The following is a 21,371-nucleotide window of genomic DNA, read 5'->3' as shown; positions in this document are numbered from 1 at the left end:
ACATGCACAGCTTAGGGGGAACACTGCCTGCTATCCTGTTGCATTTTAACTGAACAGACATATCCTGAAAGTTGCATATGTCATTCCATAAAAATGGGCATTATGTTACATCTGCCATTGGTGCTCATTCAGGTGATTGGGTGACAAAAATGTCGTGGATAAGGGTCCATAAACTATACAGCCTTCACTTGGTGTGCAAATTAAAAATCTTTCTGCTGCAGAAGCCTGATGGATGGGATTTTACACTTCCTTTTATGTTCTTCCCAACTTACTCACCCATCCATGAGACACACAAGCAGGTCTAAGGCCTGAATGAACTCAGTGGGTCTTCTGGGAGAATAGAGTGCTGAGTACAAAATTCAGGATCTTGAGAGGGGGGAAATGCTAATTTATGACCGTTAAAGTTTAGAGCAGTGGTAGCCAAACTGTGGCTCAGGAACCACATGTGGCTCTCCTACACATGTGTGGTTGCTGGAGGCTGAGGAGGAACTTCATGCAGGCTTATTCTCAAGTAAGCATGCTTAGCGTCAGGACCTTAGGCAACCTTCTGAGTGCTGACCCATAGGTAGGCGACTATTTCTGCCTTGTGTGAAGCAGGGAAGGAGTGGGAAATAGGCAGCCTTGCAAGCTCTTCTCCTCCATCAAAGAGGTTGCCTGGAAACCTAGAGTGGGGAAAGAGAGTGCAAGAGTTGAGGGTGCCGCTGGGAGGAGGGACAGAATTAAAAAGGACGTAGCAGGGTTCCCCCTTAGTTTCATGGCTCTTTTAGGAGCTGTATTTACTAACCTTAGTGTCAAACAAAGAGAGATGCATAATGATGCAAATGGTGGTCAGTGATTTATATAATTTCCTAACCTTTCCCTATGCTGGTTTTATGGGAACTGTTCTAACCAGCCTTTGGTTTATTTTTTTTTAAAGTCTTCTTCTAGCATGGTTGTGTTGTAAAGTGCATACATAAGTACTTTATCTTTCTGTGCAAAGAAAGTATTAAGAGTTTTAATATAGATGTGAGTGTAATAATTATTCATGTCTTGCAGCTCTCAAACCTCCAACGTTTATACTATGCGGCTCTTATGTTAAGGAAGTTTGGCCACCCCTGGTTTAGAGGATACTTTCCCAAAAGCGAATGGCAATGCTCACACATATCTATCTAGCAGAATCCCAGATAGCCAAATAAAGCACTCTACAGAAGTCTTGATTTGAAACTAACAAGTGACTAAGAAATGCTTCCAAAACATGACAGATTACAAAAAGTATGGTATTTCAAATTTATTTTAAATACATTTTCTTCTCTCATACTGAATTATTTATCCATGAGAAAACTGACAGCTGCTTGCCTTCTCTAACAGGAACTAAGGAAAGCATGTATACACATGTGCACAAACGCTCTCTCTCTCTCACACACACACCCTTAATAAGAGAAGGGCATCTATCAGGCATTGTTAAATCAAAGCAATATTTTATGGCTCAGGCAGTTTGGTGTAGTGGTTAAGTGCGCGGACTCTTATCTAGGAGAACCAGGTTTGATTCCCCACTCCTCCACATGTACTTGCTGATGTGACCTTGAGTTAGTCACAAGTTCTCACAGCGCTGTTCCTCACAAGAGCAATCTGTTAGAGCTCTCTCAGCTCCACCTACTTCACAGGGTGTCTGTTGTAGGGAGGAGAAGGCAAAGGAGATTGTAAACTGTTCTCAGACTCCTTGTAGGGCAGGGTATAAATCCAATCTCCTCCTCCTTCTCCCTCCTCCTCTTCCACCAGCCCTCCATTAGTGTGTCAAGCATATTCTAAAAAGCACAATTTCTGGCCCTTTCATAAACTTTCATGTTACACTCCAATTTTTACCACAGAAAGAGTGAATGTCTAAATGGTGAGAATACTGGCAGATTTATTTCACTGGAGGAGAAAGGAAATAATAATAGATTTTATATCCCTATAGCCAGAACTTCCAATACTGAACCATTCTCCCTCTCTTCTTTCAATTAGCAATATCTAATTTTAAGAGATATAGCAACATTGGTTCAGAGATGGAGTCTCTAGATATATTTGCATTTTAATTTCAAAATGACACCATGATGGTCATGAAAAGCTGGCATTCTAAGCCTGTACAGAGATCTGGGAAATGATGTGCTTCGTTTCTCACCAATTATTCTTCTTTTGGAGAAGACAGGTGATGACAACTGAACTACCATGGGAAGAAAAATCATGTGTCCTTCGGACCTAGTTCAAGGTTAAGGAACACTTGGAAGGTTCTGTAGAAATGCAGAACTAGTTCTATTAATTTAAACTAAAAAACTCTACCAAACTAGCCATCTGAACTCTTACAAAAATTACAGTTAGAAGAGAGCTGCATCTTTTGAAGACTGGGGAAACTGAACAGGTAATCTAAATTAACCATCTGAATTTCAGAAACCAATACGTTAATAGTGTTTATTAAGTCCCAAATAAGCCAATTTATATTTATTACCATTCAAAACTGGCTTTAATGCTGCACATACAACCCTTCGCTTTACTCCACCATGCCAGAATTTACAGCCCTGTAAAGACAGTGCGGGCAGTCATTTGACATTGGAGGAAATGCTGGAAATGCCAGCTTAATAAAAACCTTCCAGCCCTGGCAAGGCAATGAAGCAGCTGTGCCATCGTCAAGTTGTGACTCCCCCCCTCCCCCAAGTCAGCCATGTCCCCCATGTCTATTCTGAATCCCACCAAGCCTTTTCACAGCTGCTCTGTAAGGGAGGGGGGGAGTTTATTCATTCAATTTTTAGACCCATCAGTGGCTATTCCATCAGTGGCTATTAGCCACAGTGTGTGTGTGTGTGTGTGTGTGTGTGTGTGTGTATAAATAAATAGATAGATGATAGATAGATAGATGATAGATAGATAGATAGATAGATAGATAGATAGATAGATAGATAGATAGATAGATAGATAGATAGATAGATAGATATAAATTTTTGGTCACTGTGTGACACAGAGTGTTGGACTGGATGGGCCATTGGCCTGCTCCAACATGGCTTCTCTTATGTTCTTATGTTCTAGACCACCCTCCCCCATATTTAGGCTCAGGGCAGTGTACAACATTAAAATTTACAATCATAATTGAATTTAGATAGCTAAAAACAGTAAAACAATTTCAGTAACCATTTCAGATGTTGTCTAAAACAGACTGCTTACCGCATGGGGTGGAGTACATAGAACAAGAGACTAGGCTAATTAAAAACCATCAATGTCCTCAACTACAGGCCTGGTGGAACATTTCTGCCTTACAGGCCCTGCGGAACTGAACTAAGTCCCGCAAGGTCACCGATGTCATTTGGCAGACAGTTCTACCAGGTTGGACCCAGGGCTGAAAAAGCCTTGGCTCTGGTTGATGACAGATGGATATTTGTCGAGCTAAGGATCTCCAGAAGGTTTTTCTCAGCTGAGTGCAATGCTCTTTGGGGTAGTACTAGGAGAGGCAGTCCCAAAGGCACATTGGTCCCAGACTTTTAGGTCCTTAAAGGTTAATGCTAGAACCTTGAACCTAATCTGGTATTCAACCTGGAGCCAGTGCTACTGACAAAGCACTAGTTGCATGTGCTCTGTTAATGGGGTTCCGTTAGAACCCATGCTGCTGCATTCTGGACCAGTTGTAATTTCCGGGCCCTGCATAGAATGAATTACAATAGTCCAGGAAGGGAGGCTTCAACAACAAAAAAGAGAAACTGGGGGGGGGGGGGGCTCCATCACTGACCTTCTGAAGCCCTCTAAAGATACAGGATGTGACCTTCCTGGGCAGGATGTGACCTTCCTCAGCTCAGTCCTGACTACCTAAGAAGGCACCAGTGACCACAGTCACTTCCTTTGCCAGAATTAAAATCAAAACACTGTTCAAAATTATTTGTTAAAAATACTCAAGAAGGGCAAGGAGAAAAGGGGAAGGGGGGTAGATCAGGGTGGGGGGTGAGAACGGGGTGCAGATCCTCCTCCTTGGAGCACCCAAAAACAGGATTCACAAACAGCAGCAGAAGCTCTGGAGAGAATCTCTGACACACTTGAGCACAGCCCTGTAGAGACTGCCCTGCCCTACGAGCTCTTGGCAGGTTGCGCCGGGGTCTCCTCCTCCAACTGGCACAGTGCTTCATGGCTCAGATCTCGTTTATGGCTTCCTTGATGGAGTATGTGTCCCTCTTGTTGGCCCCAGGAACACAGTAGGCCTTGCTGGCCTCCGTGGTGTGGATGGCATTGGCAGCCTCCTTGCCAATGAGGTGGCTGTACTTGTCCTTGTAGTTGGTGCTGGGGTTCACCACTGCTGGTCCCCTCAGGGCATCCTCTTCTGCCTGCTTCTTAGTCAGTTCATTGACTGGCACTTCTCCTGAGCCTGCTGCAGATCCTACTCCTCCCTCCTGCAGCGGGTTTCCAGCTCTTCATCTGATGGAGCAAATTCCTTCTAATAAATCATGACGTAGTACAAATTCTTGTCATCGACAAATGAGAAGGAGGTGACTCCGTGCACTTCCACCATGTTGTGCAACACGCCACACTCAATCTTGTTCATGGCCCAAAATTTCTTCTTGGCTTGGCTGCTGTCCTGAGAAGCTGGACACCTCCTTCTCCATCCACTTCTGGAACTCAACTTTCTGCTGCTTCTCCTGCAGCTTCTTCAGTTGGGCTGTTTGCTCCCTGGTTGGTGGGCCTTGCGGTCACCCATGCTGGGTGGAGGCTCCATAGAGCTCAGGATGGAGCCTAGCAGGTCCAGCTCTGCCATCCCCGCCTTCACTGCTGCCAGAAGCCCCACCCCCAAATAAGCCAATTTAAATAGTCTTGTGTAAGTATGATTCAACCAAAGACAGAAATCCCTAATCCCTGAAATACTATGAACAGTAACTGTTCCAGAAGCGTTTATAGAATCATGTAAGCTATGCTGCAGAAAAAGCCTCCTTTGATAGGTTTTCCTCATATTATGACCCCAGGGACATTCTTTAAATGATTTATAATATTTGATGCAAGCAAATTTTAAGCCTGTGTACATGGCCCAGGAATCTGCCACATATACTGACATCCTAATTGTGTACATATGAAAAAAGTGCCATACACCAACATTCAGTTGGTGTATGTCTCCTTTTCTTCATATGTACATAATTAGGATGTCAGTATATGTGGCAGATTCCTGGGCCATATTTCTGTAGATAAAATAAGTACGTGTGTGGGGGGAGATGGAGGGAGCAGAAACTGGAAAATTAGCGCTGTCTAATTTTATTGCCATATCATACCACTGTCACAGAATTTTGAAGATTGAATAATCTAGATGAAGCTATCAGTCAGAACACCTATGTTTTAAGACGATCTTTGGGAAGGGGCTTTAACTTCCCCTATTCAAGAATTTGACAATACGGACAGATGTCCCAGTTTGCCTGAAATGACTGCATTTTACACCAGCATCGAGAGAAATAGGGGCCGAGAGAAAATGCAACCAGGCAGTTCAAAGCTGGGAGGGGAAAGTATTTTACTGCAGAAAGCATCATTATTAAAATGCAATAAAATGTTTAATGGTTACAGATGTAGCCTCTGTAACAGAATGCACAAAAACTGCCTTTCAGTGAGGGCTGCCTAAGAGGTTTGCCAGTGATGGCTCAATAAAGAGTCAATAATCATGCAGCTATAATCTTTCCAACCAACACTAGCTCCTGTTAGGAGCCCCAGACTCTAACAAGCTGCAATTAAATGCTCTAGTGGGTAACACACTATAGCTCCCTGTTTAATGATGAATTCCTGCCCACCAAGTGTGTTTTCCTCATGACCTATAATTCTCCTGTATAGTTTTGGACAGAGATTTTATTACATCACAAAAGCATGATTAACCACCAAGGCATCTTATTATATGTGCTGGAGAAACATAGGCACAGGCACTGCATGCTTAGCTCTAGCCTGATCCATTTGCATTTGCTGGGGAGATTGGAAAGACTGACAAGAGAGTGTCACAGAAGCAGTCTGTAAAGCCTTTCTTCAGGAAACTACCTTTAGAAGGCAGTTCTGCCAAGCTCAAATCCGTTACGATTCATGCAATCTACGCAAAAACAGGATGGATAACCCAGGACAGATGGGAGAGAAGGCAGATTACAAATAATAGCGCAAGTAAAACTTGGAAGACTTTTTTTATAGTGCAAAACAAGATTAGCTTCTCTGGGAAGCTTAGCTTTTTTTTGTTGAAGGCATGTAGAGAAATGAAAGCTCTCTAGATGAACTAGTTCGGATCCAGGAGTCTGTGCTGAGATCATTTGGTCTGGAGCCTGCTCTGTTTCAGGTGCCCGTCTTCCTTTTATTTGCTATGACAGACATTCCAACTTTTTCAGACCGTGCCCAAAAGGTCCAGCTAACGGATTCCCCCTCCCCACAAGCTGTCCAGAGCTGCCCAGAGTATCAGGCTTGTACACTGAAGCCCAAGAGTTTCAAGGATTTCTTACACAATATTGCTGACCTTCCTGATCTTTCACTAGGTATCTGTCTTGAAAACAAAATGATTGTACTTGCTGCAACTGAAACAAAAGCAGGTTTCAGATAATATTTTCAAACTCAATACTTTTGCTGTTGCCAAAAGGGATCTGCTCGGCCCCTAGTCATATTAATTTAGCATCTACCTGACAGAATATTTTAGCATCCATCTGACAGAACAGACTGATGCGGCCCAGTCTGAATGAAACGGTGAGCATAAGGAAACTCTTATAGTAGACACACTCAAAAGGATTTAAGCACAGTTTACTAAGTTGGGTCAGCTGCCCAAAATTCTTTTCTCCATAAAAGATAGACAACATCTAAGCTATATTTGATTTACAAGAAAATTAACCATTCCAAGTTGAGGCAGTAAAGTCCCTAGAAAACATCAGCACACACGTATCTGTTAACAGTTAAATAGGCACATCTGGATTAGCTGGTCTAACACACGTAAAAAGAGATTGGCATGAAAGCTCAAGATGGTTTCCATAAGCACAATTGGCACCACTACAGGAAATACTTTCTATAGAACTGGAGGTCAAATGGACAGAGCAACACTAGATACAAAAAGGGAAAAGCTTATTTGCTTCTTTCTCTCCTTGTGTAAGGGCCAGTGAGAGGGTTGTTAGACGTGAACAACTTAGTATCACAGCTAAGAAGGGATTCCTTTTTTACTTACTCTAAACAGCATGGAGTTCACAAATCCTCTCTGTGCTCAAGTAACAAGAAACAGCCAAAATCTAAAACCATACCCCCATACTTTCACAGAATGCCTGCTGTCTGCACAAAATGCAAAAAACATTTTAGTAAGCCCAGCATAGGAGGACATTCCCTCTTTTAGGAAAACCACATTTCCTGAACAGACAGCAAGGCACTGCCATAGTCATTAAATGTTACCAATATCCATTAAATATTCTCCCCTGGCCTGGTTATAGGAATCAAATTAATAGGCAGCTTTTCCCTACATGATGTCCAAACTGCTCCCAAAGTTATCTTCTCCAACAAGCAAAGTGAGGCAAGGTTGTACTTGTATACTGAAGTTTAATGATCTTACTACTGCAGCCCGGACAGCTGTCGAGTTGTCACAGATACAGAATGACGCTTGTGTGATGTATCTTCATGGAGGGAAGACTAGGTGTTCAAAACCGGGCCACAAAGCTGAGAAGGGATTACATTTTTCAGTCTTAATACCTTTCTGCCAGTGAACACACAGCTCGCAAAGCTTTTATGTGCCGATGCAACAAAGGGGAAGATTTTGATATTTGGGAATTTTACACGACACCTAATCGGCAATATTAAAAGCTCTCCGCATCTTCACATCAACCGTGACAACAATGTTCCCAAAGAAAAAAATAATAACCAGTTAAATTGTCCTCACAGTCCCTTGTCACAGAGAGGCTGCTCCATGTCCTGGTGTACACTGCTGCTGGCAATTCAACGTCAGGATTAAGAGACCGAATTTTACTTCCAGATTTGGCTTTTGTTACTTACTGTGTTACAATTGCAAACACGGCAAGTAGAAGGCCAGACAGCTGGAAGAATGTGCCCCTTTTAATTATCCATACTGGATTACATCCCAGCCCAGTGATACTTGTATCTGGCCATATGGTCCATAAAGGGGTGATCTACAGATCTTAGAGGGGGCATTCTGGAGATCTGGGAGCAAATGGAAGGCATCTGACAATTTAGGCAGATCTTCTTGCTTCTGATAAGCTGCAGGGAATTATTTTATTTATACCTCTTATTCTGCCCTAAGGCTAAAACCCCACGCCTTTTATTTCTCTCCTACGTCCTTAAGAAAGTGGCACAAAGCAAACTGGAATCAAACAGGAATACGTTCTCCCTTCAAAACTCACTATTCCTCCATTCACTAGATTAAATATATGCAAGGTGTTTCCAGAAGGAAAACAAAGGTGGCACTATAATAACAACAAAGACAAGGGGGAAAATTGGTTGTTCAAACAGTGACAGAATAAAATAAAATTGGTGCTTTGTGGAGAACTTGTTTCTCCCTCATTTGCTAAAATAATACAGCTAGGCCTCAGATTCAGTGGGAGCTCATAGGAGCACAGCTCCTGAACCTTTCGGAGAGTTCCACCTCCTCCTCCTGAGAGTTCCACCTCCTTGACCATTGAATAGTATTGCAGCTCCATAACAATCCCTGGATGAGCTCCACCACCTATTTTTCTACAAAACGACCCCTGAATATAGCTATATAAAACTCTTTATCTGAAGATGAAGAAGAAGAAGATATTGGATTTATATCCCGCTCTCTACTCCGAAGAGTCTCAGAGCAGCTCACAATCTCCTTTACCTTCCTCCTAGGGTGGCCAGACCGTCCCGGTCTCCCGGGACATTCCCGGTTCTGGCCACCCAATCCCGGCTCCCGGGCTGCCTATACCGGGACCATTAAAGGTCCCGGTTTAGCCAGCCCCGGAGCCGGTGGGCCGCGGGCGCCGGCGGGGAAGGCGGGGAGTGAGGGAGGGAGCGTCCCTGCGCCTGCGCAGGGCCCCTGCGCAGGCGCAGGGACGCTCCCTCCCTCACTCCCCGCCTTCCCCGCCCGCGCGCGGGGCCGGCAGCGGTGGGGGAGGCCTCTCCGCGGCCTCCGCTGGTCGCTGGGGGCCTTCCAGAGTGTCTGGAAGGCCCCCAGCGACCAGCGGAGGCCGCGGGGAGGCCGCGGAGCACCCGGCGCTGGTCCGGGAAGGCCTTCCAGAGCCTCTGGAAGGCCTTCCCGGACCAGCGCCGGCCAGCGAAGGCCTCCCCGCGGCCTCCGCTGGTCGCTGGGGGCCTTCCAGAGTGTCTGGAAGGCCCCCAGCGACCAGCGGAGGCCGCGGGGAGGCCGCGGAGCACCCGGCGCTGGTCCGGGAAGGCCTTCCAGAGCCTCTGGAAGGCCTTCCCGGACCAGCGCCGGCCAGCGAAGGCCTCCCCGCGGCCTCCGCTGGTCGCTGGGGGCCTTCCAGAGTGTCTGGAAGGCCCCCAGCGACCAGCGGAGGCCGCGGGGAGGCCGCGGAGCACCCGGCGCTGGTCCGGGAAGGCCTTCCAGAGCCTCTGGAAGGCCTTCCCGGACCAGCGCCGGCCAGCGAAGGCCTCCCCGCGGCCTCCGCTGGTCGCTGGGGGCCTTCCAGACACTCTGGAAGGCCCCCAGCGACCAGCGGAGGCCGCGGGGAGGCCGCGGAGCACCCGGCGCTGGTCCGGGAAGGCCTTCCAGAGCCTCTGGAAGGCCTTCCCGGGCCAGCGCCGGCCAGCGAAGGCCTCCCCGCGGCCTCCGCTGGTCGCTGGGGGCCTTCCAGAGTGTCTGGAAGGCCCCCAGCGACCAGCGGAGGCCGCGGGGAGGCCGCGGAGCACCCGGCACTGGTCCGGGAAGGCCTTCCAGAGCCTCTGGAAGGCCTTCCCGGACCAGCGCCGGCCAGCGAAGGCCTCCCCGCGGCCTCCGCTGGTCGCTGGGGGCCTTCCAGACACTCTGGAAGGCCCCCAGCGACCAGCGGAGGCCGCGGGGAGGCCGCGGAGCACCCGGCGCTGGTCCGGGAAGGCCTTCCAGAGCCTCTGGAAGGCCTTCCCGGGCCAGCGCCGGCCAGCGAAGGCCTCCCCGCGGCCTCCGCTGGTCGCTGGGGGCCTTCCAGACACTCTGGAAGGCCCCCAGCGACCAGCGGAGGCCGCGGGGAGGCCGCGGAGCACCCGGCGCTGGTCCGGGAAGGCCTTCCAGAGCCTCTGGAAGGCCTTCCCGGACCAGCGCCGGCCAGCGAAGGCCTCCCCGCGGCCTCCGCTGGTCGCTGGGGGCCTTCCAGAGTGTCTGGAAGGCCCCCAGCGACCAGCGGAGGCCGCGGGGAGGCCGCGGAGCACCCGGCGCTGGTCCGGGAAGGCCTTCCAGAGCCTCTGGAAGGCCTTCCCGGGCCAGCGCCGGCCAGCGAAGGCCTCCCCGCGGCCTCCGCTGGTCGCTGGGGGCCTTCCAGACACTCTGGAAGGCCCCCAGCGACCAGCGGAGGCCGCGGGGAGGCCGCGGAGCACCCGGCGCTGGTCCGGGAAGGCCTTCCAGAGCCTCTGGAAGGCCTTCCCGGACCAGCGCCGGCCAGCGAAGGCCTCCCCGCGGCCTCCGCTGGTCGCTGGGGGCCTTCCAGAGTGTCTGGAAGGCCCCCAGCGACCAGCGGAGGCCGCGGGGAGGCCGCGGAGCACCCGGCGCTGGTCCGGGAAGGCCTTCCAGAGCCTCTGGAAGGCCTTCCCGGACCAGCGCCGGCCAGCGAAGGCCTCCCCGCGGCCTCCGCTGGTCGCTGGGGGCCTTCCAGACACTCTGGAAGGCCCCCAGCGACCAGCGGAGGCCGCGGGGAGGCCGCGGAGCACCCGGCCGAAGCAGCCTGTCACTAATAACACAGGTCGAGATGCGGAAGTGACTGACAGGCTGCTTCAGTGGGCCGCTGCGCCGGCCCCCTGGGTCCCACAATGATGGGACCGATGCCACAGGGAGGGGCTCGAAACACTCTATAACCCCTCAAAAGAACAGCAGTCTAGCTTGCTTCCCCCGAGCCCTGCCGCCATAAGCCTCAAGGGGGCTCATTTTGCGGCATCTCCCGGCAGGAGGGTGGCACCCGCACGGGACACATATCAAATGAAAGAGGGGGCGCAGGGCTATCAGAAACAGCCGGCGGAGGGAGTCGGGAGCCCACCCCACTGGGGGATCCACACCCCGAAAGTGATGAAGGTGGCGCAGATAGAGCCAACAGAGCCAACAGGACAAAATAAATAGGCTGCATTATGCAGCACAGTTGAGAAAGTGCCTTATCCCATATACTGATGAAGTATATACAGGATTTGAGAACAAAATTGTTTCCGGCGGTGATATTTGGGGGATTTTTGGGGACGTCACAGGAAGTGCTGTGATGTCATTTCCTGTTTCCGGCAGGTGACGCGGGGGAAATGATGTCACAGGAAGTGATGCCACTTCCTGTTTCCGGTGGTGGCATGACATCACCGGAAGTGACGTCACCGGAAGTGACGTCACTTCCTGTTTCCGGCGGCACGCACGCTTCGCGCGCGCGCACCCCCCCCCCCCCCCCAGTGTCCCTGGCTGGCCTTCAGACATTATGGTCACCCTACTTCCTCCCCCACAACAGACACCCTGTGAGGTAGATGAAGATTCTAGATTTATATTCCGCCCTCCACTCCGAAGAGTCTCAGACCTGCTCACAATCTCCTTTCCCTTCCTCCCCCACAACAGACACCCTGTGAGGTAGATGAAGATATTGGATTTATATCCCGCCCTCCACTCCGAAGAGTCTCAGACCTGCTCACAATCTCCTTTCCCGTCCTCCCCCACAACAGACACCCTGTGAGGTGGGTGGGGCTGAGAGGGTTCTCACAGCAGCTGCCCTTTCAAGGACAACCTCTGCCAGAGCTATGGCTGACCCAAGGCCATTCCAGAAGGTGCAAGTGGAGGAGTGGGGAATCAAACCCGATTCTCCCAGATAAGAGTCCGCACACTTAACCACTACACCAAACTGGCTTTCCAAATCTGGAGTGCTGTCTTTATGCCCTAATGTTTTATTTGTGGCTTAGAAGGCATCTGGTGACAAGTTTATTACAAGCAAAGAGCTACTGTCTGAGCTGAATTCACTGATATGTTCCTAACACCTAGGCTGGATCCAGCCACTTGCTAGCAGAAGATGCTGGTCCATGTCTATGTTCTGCATGCCTTTGCCTCCTAGCGGTACCTGTTGACCTCCCCAGAAAGATTATTTCTTAAGTCACGAGACCTGGGTGGACAAACAGCCATATTAGAGAAGTGAAAGGCTATTTTTAAAAAAAAAACTGGGGTGGGGTAGGGGGTGGAAAACAGGGAAGATCACAACTGCTTAGCCTTCTTCAGTGCAGACTGACAACCCTCGTAGTTGTTGGTCTCCACGGATTCCACAGTCACAAGAAACAACTTTCTTGAGTTTGGAAAGGATGGCAGGAGGAGGGGAATACAAGAAAGATTTCAGATGCTTGGACCTATAGGTTATGGGATCCAACATTCTTCATGGTCTCAGGAGAAGAAAAGCCTCTTGCAATGCTTGAAAGTTTCTAACTGGAGGTGCCTGAGACAGAACCTTGCATGCGAAACATGCACTCTACGAGTGAACATATGGCCCTTCCCATGGTGAAAGCAAAGTGGATTATGAAGAAATCCAACAGGATCGCTCCACTTGGATATGGGCAACTATATAGCAAATACGGTTCAAGAGAAATGAAAAGCCATACACATTGTGATAAATTCCGCCCCCCTCCCTCCCTGGCCGTGACTGACTGGGAAAGAGATCTTGGTAAGTAATTTGCTGAAAGTGCAACAGTGGTGAAAGAGGTCAAATTCTGTACTAACAAAGGGACCAAAAACAACCCCCCCCCCCAATATCATAATGTCTTTTATTAAACAACAGTTTAATAATAAAGAACCAATAAAGTAATTAGAAACAAAACATATTCAACAGTTTAAAACTAGCAGTAATATCTGATAAAAGAACATCATCTTAAAGATTCTAAAACCAGTTTTAAAACAAGCCGTTAAAATCAAGTCTAAAATTATCCAAATAAGGTAGGATAGTTAAAGCCAAATGTGTGTATGTGTTGAGGGGCTTCTAAGAGACCTGAGAGAATAAAAACATATTTTTCTGGCAGTTAAAGGACACATAATACTGTGGGGAGGGGATACCAAAACGTAGGTGTGACTGCTAAGAAAAACCCACATCTGTGTACCATCTGTCTTCAGAACATGGGAGCATACAGAATAGTGCCTGATTATGATGACCTCAGTCGGTAATAAATAAGGGAGAAGGTGACCCTTCAGGTACTAAGTAGGGTCTCAACGGTCCACCTTGATTTTTAACATTTTGAATTCTGGCCAGAGCAAGCTAGCTTTTCACAGCAACAAACAGTGATCTCTGCTAGCAGCCTACCTGTTATATTTGAACCAGTCCTTCACTACATCCTAGTTTTCTAGGTATATTCTCTGTTACATGATTCATTATGATCTTTTTCTAGTATTTCTTCTTAAAGAGTATAAATGCTCTCTTGCTATCTCTCCTCCCCCCGCCCCGGGGAAAGCTCCAATACTAATAAACTGTTTTACAAGGTACGACTTAAATGCACTCACAAATAGCAGGATTCACATCAGATGCCAAATAAGTTATTTAAAAAATCGTTGCCACTAGTAACCTTTAAAGTATCTCAGTTCTCTCTAGTAAAAAGACTATTAAATGCTGAAATTATTATCTTAAATGATTTATTAAGTGTACATATGGACTACACCTTTTTCCTGACGCAAAGGGTTAACAACTTATTTGGATTTTCAATAAGAATTACTGGTGCATGATGCACATGATTTATTTATTTATAGTTTTATATTGCAGGAAAAGTTGCAAAAGAGCAATCAATCCAAGAATTAGATCTCTGAGTAGTGGTGTTTAGTCCCTTTTGTTGGGGTGGCACCAGAGAAGTTGGATTAGTGGAACGGAGATACTGTGCATTCTTATGTATACACGGGTCAAAGAGCAGAGGTTCATGGACTTACCTATCCATCTCATCAGTGATGTAATAATCTGTAGATATTTTGTTTTCTGCACATTAAAAAAGGTGAATGGACCCAGCAGGAGTGTAAAGACTGCCTGAAACAGATAAGAAACAAATTTCAGATTTAAGAAAATCGTACAATTACAGAGGAGAAACCTCTTCTAGACAAGTATATAACAGGATTTGTCTGAGCTGTAATTTGTTTAACGGGAAGACACCTTGCTTGTCGTCAAGCGACATGCTTCCTTCTTGCCTCACGCAGAATCAGAGCATTGTCTGCACTTGGCTCACAAACATTTGCTATAGCTGCTATGAGATTTTCCCTTCTGTTTAATCTTATATGCTAAAAACCAATAAAACACTGATGGATTGATCCCAAAGAGCTTTGGACTATAAATTAATGAACTGACGATATTATAGAACTGAATATTAAATGTATAGCACACAGAAATTATATCAAGAATAACAGATGTAGATATCATATAAAGAAAACAGAAAAATCAAAATAAAATTATAGCAGGCAAAAAAAAGATTGCCATTCTTGATTCAATTTAAAATTGTTCACTCTTCTCCTATTTCCAACCAGGACCAGCACTTCCATTAGGCCAACTAGGCAGCCGCCTGGAGCACAGACCTCAAGAGGTAGAAAACTGACCATCAGCATTACATGTCTGTCAGGTGTAAATTTTCTAGTAAAAAAGGAGGAGGCTGAGGTAAACAGTATGAAGCCTGTCATATATCTTCCAAGGGTGAATTCTCCATGCAATTGGTTTGATCTGAATTAACAGTTAGCAGGCGATTCAACACAAGGTTGAATGAAACCAAAGTCTGACTCCTGTTTGCTTCTTGTCAAGTAGCCGTCACCGTCCTCTGATTATAACAGAAAGAGGCTCTTCTGGGGAAGGCAGCTGCTATCTGAGGCACAACATATCCCTGAGGCACAAACTGGCTCCCCACCCTGGTGGAGAGCCAGTTTGGTGTAGTGGTTAAGTGTGCAGACTCTTATCTGGGAGAACCGGGTTTGATTCCCCACTCCTCCACTTGCACCTGCTGGAATGGCCTTGGGTCAGCCATAGCTCTGGCAGAGGTTGTCCTTGAAAGGGCAGCTGCTGTGAGAGCCTTCTCCAGCCCCACCCACCTCACAGGGTGTCTGTTGTGGGGGAGGAAGGTAAAAAAGATTGTGAGCCGCTCTGAGACTCTTCGGAGTAGAGGGCGGGATATAAATCCAATATCTTCTTCTTCTTCTTCCAGGGGTGTCTTGTTTTCAGTTGTGAAACTCCCTTTCCAGAGAGGCCCATCTGTCAGTGGAGGCATGCTGGGTCAGACCAAGAGGAGGCTACCTAGTCTAGCCAGTGCTGGCCCGAGGGTGCATAGCACCCTAGGCAGGCTTCCTGCCCACCACTCCCCAGCTCTCGCAGCGCTGCAACATGGCACCGCACTTCATCGCCCCCCCCCCCCCGGTGTGACCAGGCTCGGCTCCCCCTGCCATGCCCCCCGCTGCTCGCCTTCCCTCCTTCCCCAGCGCTGCAATGCAGCCGTGCTCTGCCCCCACCCCCGCATCACAGTGCGCCAAGCCGCACCAAGGCTGGGCCCTACCGGCTTTGATGTAACCAGCATCTAATGCTTTGAAGCCTGTGTGGGAGAAGGCTTCGCTCCACCTCCTTCATGGAACCAGAAATTGAAATATAAAAATATAAGAAGTGAGGGGGAGTGAAGCCTTCTCCTGCATGGGCTTCAAATAGAAGATGGTGTGCCGGCCGCACTGAAACTGGTAGGGCCCAGCCTTGGTGCAGTGATGGGGGGGCCCATGGAGCACGCCACTGCATTGCACTGCAGGGTTGGGAGGGAAGGTGTGTGGCGGTAGGGGGGAAGCAGGCAGGCAAACGAGGCAGTTGTCGTGGACACCAGAAGGGGGGGGAGCCCACGACAACTGCCCTAGGCAACCGCCTAGTTTGCTTAGTGGGTGAGCCGGCCTTGAGTCTAGCATCCAGTTTCCAACAGAAGAAAAGGAGAGGAGTTGGTGTTTATACTCTGCTTTTCTCTACCTTAAGGAGTCTCAAAGTGGCTTATACTCGTCTTCCCTTCATCTCCCCCCAACAGTCACCTTGTGGGGCTTGTAAGTATTTGAGCATTAAAGGGTGATGTGTGTACTAGGAGGAGCATGATAATGGATTAACAGTTAGGAATCTCTGGTCTGTTCTGAATTTACTGACTGTCATTTTCATTGGGTGGGCTTTGAGTTCTAGTTTATAGAGAAATAGAAAATATTTCCCCAGGTACTTCACAACATGGGTCATTTTCATTAGCCCGTTGTTCTGGTTGCTTTTTTTCCTTAGCTCACAGATGCCCTTTTTGCAGTGGCTTAATCATAATGGCGCTGTCTTGTGTTGAGAGCCAAGTGGGGTTTTTACAATGACTGATTGTTCTGCTTTAGTCCCTGGCTCACAATTTGTTTTTCTTCCTGTGCCTGTATGCTGAGTTGGCAATTTCACTGAGTTGTCCATCATGACAGCAGAACACTATCCATATTGGCGTCACTTTTTGGAGTAATTTGGTGTTACCTGCAGAGTTGGCTCATCCCAGATTCCGGATACCAGAGGAACAAATTAAATAGCACCATTTCCAGTTTCAGTCCCTAGCCCAACCCCATTTCCCTCTGCTTTACTTTATTTACTTCTTGTGCTATCCCGCTTTTCTACCCAATGGGGACCCAAAGCGGCTTACAGCATTCTTCCCTCTTCCATTCTAAGGCCATCTAAAGCAATGCTGATTCAACAGCTCACTAGGAATTGAGATTGTGAGAGGGAGCACAGAAAGGGGTGAGCCAGTGCTTGGCCCTTGTGCCCCTTTCATATATGCGCAGGTAATGCCAATTGCCACTCTGGGATCAGGAAGGGATTTTTCTCCAGGCCAGATTGGCCCAGGGATCCTGGAGGGATTTTTTGCCTTTCTCAGGGCATAAAGCAGGGGATCACTGGGGGAAAGTAGTTGTGAATTCCCTGCCTTGAGAGTGGTTGGACTAGATGACCCTTAAGGCACCTTCTAGCTCTGTTTCTATTTTAACTTCCCTGCTTGGTAGGGAAAGGAGAGGAATACAAATCTAATCAATTGGTCTGTTCTCCACCAGCAGCAAAGCCTGGAGCGAAGGGTCACATTACGTCACGTTGCCTCACTATTACTTACCCCATGATTGGCTAGCTTCACTCCCATGCAGCGTGCTCCACCCTGTCTCCTGGTCTTGCTTGGCTTGGACCAAGAGAGTTTGTGCTAACTAGAGTCCTGGCTTATTCCTGGACTAATCTTAAACTAATATGGTCATTTTTTAGGGAGCTATGGCTGATAAAAAAACCCAGCCATCTGGAGTTCAGTTCCACAAATGAAAGGCAGAAAAAGCTAAGGAGCAAGCAAAGCAAGAGAGGTTCTTCTGGAATTTTTTTGAAAATTGGGTAGCAGTAGGGGGGTGGCACAAAGAGATTTTTTTCCAGTTTCCAACAAGTTTTTATTGAAGAGACAGCAAACTACACAACTATATATTCCATAAAATGAAGAAAATAAAATCTTTTACAACACTGTGCCATTGAGCAATGGGTACGTAGAAATACTTATTGCCCATGTAGTATCTGCCAAAAAGCTCGATTATTAATATAAAGTTAGCAAAGAATAATAGGTAGCATTTGGAGAAATTCTTGAGAATGTCCTTGAATTTCTATTATGGTTTAGGAAAAGGCAAGCATTTGTCTAATACGTTTCAAGTATATAAACATTTGTCAAATTTGGCTGAAGTATCTGTATCAAAAATAAATAGATTCCAAACCTTGGTATACCACATCTGAATAGCTGGAGGTTTAGCCTGTTTCCATTTTTTCAGCTATAAGTCTTTTTGCTGCTGTTAATAATATCAATATAGTTCTTTGGTAGTTTGGGAGGTTTTGATATTATCTCGCAGATTTAATAATATAAGTTCAGGAACTGCTGGAATTGTAAAGCCTGTTTCTGAGAGATTTCTGATCAAACTTGAGTCCAAAAATCCTGAATGACTTTACAGGACCACCAACTATGAAAAAAAAAATCCCTTTTCCTCACATTGTTTCCGACAAAGAGCTGACATTGATGGGATATAGTGTATTAATTGTTCAGGTATGAGATGCTATCATGAGTTTATTTTGGAAGTATGCATTGGAATGTTGATAACCTTTGAAGTTAACATAGGGGAATTCCAATTAAAGACCACTGGTGCTCCAACAACTCTTTATTAAGATCCCTAGTTGATATGGTAATTGTTTTGTTGGTACTAGATGAAGTAGTAGAAAATACAATTTAGAAATTAAACTCTGTATAGGAGTTGTGTAAAAATATATAAGTTTTTCAAATTCCAACAGTAAGATATGAAAAGACTTAACAGAAGTAGAACAGGTAACTAAACTATGAATTTGTAAATACAAATAATTGAATATGATGTCTTCTAATTTGTTTTTTCCCCAACAACTGCCTTTGGGTTGTGATGTCTATGGGCGTTTTTGCACTGACCTTAATCAGCAGCGACGCCCCTCTTCACCACGCAGGATCGGCGCGGATTTCGCACTAATTGCCGCGGAGCACCCGGAAGAGCCGGAAAGTCCCGCGGCTTTTGCGGCGCAAACGGAAACCGCCAAAAACCAGTTTCCATTTGCGCCGCAAAAGCCGCGGGACTTTCCGGCTCTTCTGGGTGCTTCGCGGCAATTAGTGCGAAATCCGCGCCGATCCTGTGCGGTGAAGAGGGGCGTCGTTGCTGATTAAGGTCAGTGCGAAAACGCCCTATAACTTGTGTGATTCCTGCCTGTTTCCATAAAGTAAAAGAATTCAGTGCACACCTGGGGAGAAACCAGGGTTGGCTAGTAAAATTTGTCAAGATTGACATAGGAGGTACCAGTTGATTCTGATATTTCTTTCAAGTTTTCAAGGTAACATAAATAAACAAATTTGAATGGCTAGAACCAGTGAGCTTTCCCCCTTCATTCCATAATATTTCCTGAAACGTAAATGTGTACAAGCTATACTCTTCAGTAGTTTTCCAATCGGCTTGGTAAGATGTCCTATACTCTTTAACCAGATTGGCCAATACGGTCACATCATAGTAGGTGGTTAAATCAGGGAGTGCCAATCCACCCTCTCATACTGGCTTCCGGAGAGTAGCAAAATTAGTTCTCAGTTTTTTATAGTGCCAAATAAAGGCATTAAAATCATGTTGCCATCTGTTTAATAAGTTTTTCAGTATATATATTGGAATGCCTCTAATATAATACATCCATTTTGGAAGGATTAGAGGTTTAACAATATTGACTCTCTCACAAAGAGAAAGAAAATGCTTGTCCCACCTATGCATTCATTCGTTAATCAATACAGAGATTCTCATGTGACTGACTTTTAATAACCGAATTAGCTGCAATTGGACCTGAATTCCAAGATACGACCAAGAAGTTTTGACCCAAAGTAAAATGAAATTACTTTTGATCCACGATTTACATCCTTCTGTTACAGTTATATGATAAAATAATGTTTTATTTTGATTAATTTTAAGACCTGTCACCAACTCAAATTCTTTAAGATGTTGCATAATCACTGGCATAGAAGATGGTGGATTAGAGATATGTACGATAATATCATTCTCAAATCAACTAATTTTAAATGAAGAGTGATTGATACATATTCCCAGATTTAAAACTTCCTCTCTAATAGAATTTGCAAAAGGTTTCACTGCCAATACCAATAGAAGGGGTGAAAGGGGACATCCCTGTCTGGTGCCCTTAAGCAAATCTATGATTTGTGAGTTTATTCTATTTTATCCAAATGAAAGCTTCAGGAGGCATGCAAATAGATAGCCTTGCCTAGGTCGCAAACAAGCTTGGCACTGCTCCTTTCTCCAACACAGGTCATATCAGTTGTTGTATTGAAGTTCAATGGAGTTCTCAAGTTGGGTATAATATCTTCCTTTTTGGAAATGTCTGATGCTTTCTAGCTCTTGGCTGTTGCAATTATTCTATACAGCAGTTTAATTTCGTCTTGGACATATGGACATATGAAGCTGCCTTCTACTGAATCAGACCCTTGGTCCATCAAAGTCAGTATTGTCTACTCAGACTGGCAGCGGCTCTCCAGGGTCTCAAGCTGAGGTTTTCCACACGTATTTGCCTGGACCCTTTTGTGGAGATGCCAGGGATTGAACCTGGGACCTTCTGCTTCCCAAGCAGATGCTCTACCACTGAGCCACCGTCCCTCCCCTAATATGAACATATGAAGCTGCCTTCTACTGAATCAGACCCTTGGTCCATCAAAGTCAGTATTGTCTACTCAGACTGGCAGCGGCTCTCCAGGGTCTCAAGCTGAGGTTTTCCACACGTATTTGCCTGGACCCTTTTGTGGAGATGCCAGGGATTGAACCTGGGACCTTCTGCTTCCCAAGCAGATGCTCTACCACTGAGCCACCGTCCCTCCCCTAATATGAACATATGAAGCTGCCTTCTACTGAATCAGACCCTTGGTCCATCAAAGTCAGTATTGTCTACTCAGACTGGCAGCGGCTCTCCAGGGTCTCAAGCTGAGGTTTTCCACACGTATTTGCCTGGACCCTTTTGTGGAGATGCCAGGGATTGAACCTGGGACCTTCTGCTTCCCAAGCAGATGCTCTACCACTGAGCCACCGTCCCTCCCCTAATATGAACATATGAAGCTGCCTTCTACTGAATCAGACCCTTGGTCCATCAAAGTCAGTATTGTCTACTCAGACTGGCAGAGGCTCTCCAGGGTCTCAAGCTGAGGTTTTCCACACGTATTTGCCTGGACCCTTTTGTGGAGATGCCAGGGATTGAACCTGGGACCTTCTGCTTCCCAAGCAGATGCTCTACCACTGAGCCACCGTCCCTCCCCTAATATGAACATATGAAGCTGCCTTCTACTGAATCAGACCCTTGGTCCATCAAAGTCAGTATTGTCTACTCAGACTGGCAGCGGCTCTCCAGGGTCTCAAGCTGAGGTTTTCCACACGTATTTGCCTGGACCCTTTTGTGGAGATGCCAGGGATTGAACCTGGGACCTTCTGCTTCCCAAGCAGATGCTCTACCACTGAGCCACCGTCCCTCCCCTAATATGAACATATGAAGCTGCCTTCTACTGAATCAGACCCTTGGTCCATCAAAGTCATATTGTCTACTCAGACTGGCAGCGGCTCTCCAGGGTCTCAAGCTGAGGTTTTCCACACGTATTTGCCTGGACCCTTTTGTGGAGATGCCAGGGATTGAACCTGGGACCTTCTGCTTCCCAAGCAGATGCTCTACCACTGAGCCACCGTCCCTCCCCTAATATGAACATATGAAGCTGCCTTCTACTGA

At 46.9% G+C, this 21,371-nt stretch overlaps 1 protein-coding gene and 1 pseudogene across 3 annotated transcripts in view; both read right to left on the bottom strand.

Moving 5' to 3' along the window:
* The window catches only part of TMEM104 (transmembrane protein 104), a 495,754-nt gene that overhangs the window by 382,594 nt on the left and 91,789 nt on the right, over positions 1 to 21,371 (bottom strand). For all 3 annotated transcript variants that reach the window (XR_009556101.1, XR_009556102.1, XM_060251932.1), the window contains exon 8: positions 14,009 to 14,102. Coding sequence is in view for 1 of the 3 variants with exons in the window: in XM_060251932.1 (XP_060107915.1) it covers positions 14,009 to 14,102 (94 nt within the window). In the remaining 2 variants the exon portion in view is untranslated. The remainder of the gene's footprint in view (positions 1 to 14,008; positions 14,103 to 21,371) is intronic.
* Positions 4,066 to 4,747, bottom strand: LOC132581745 (sperm-associated antigen 7-like; annotated as a pseudogene).

This window comes from Heteronotia binoei, chromosome 13 (genome assembly GCF_032191835.1).
Source record: "Heteronotia binoei isolate CCM8104 ecotype False Entrance Well chromosome 13, APGP_CSIRO_Hbin_v1, whole genome shotgun sequence".
NCBI classification, from domain to species: domain Eukaryota; kingdom Metazoa; phylum Chordata; class Lepidosauria; order Squamata; family Gekkonidae; genus Heteronotia; species Heteronotia binoei.
The sequence above is the reverse complement of the archived record's forward strand: the minus strand, read 5'-3'. Positions and strand labels throughout refer to the sequence as shown.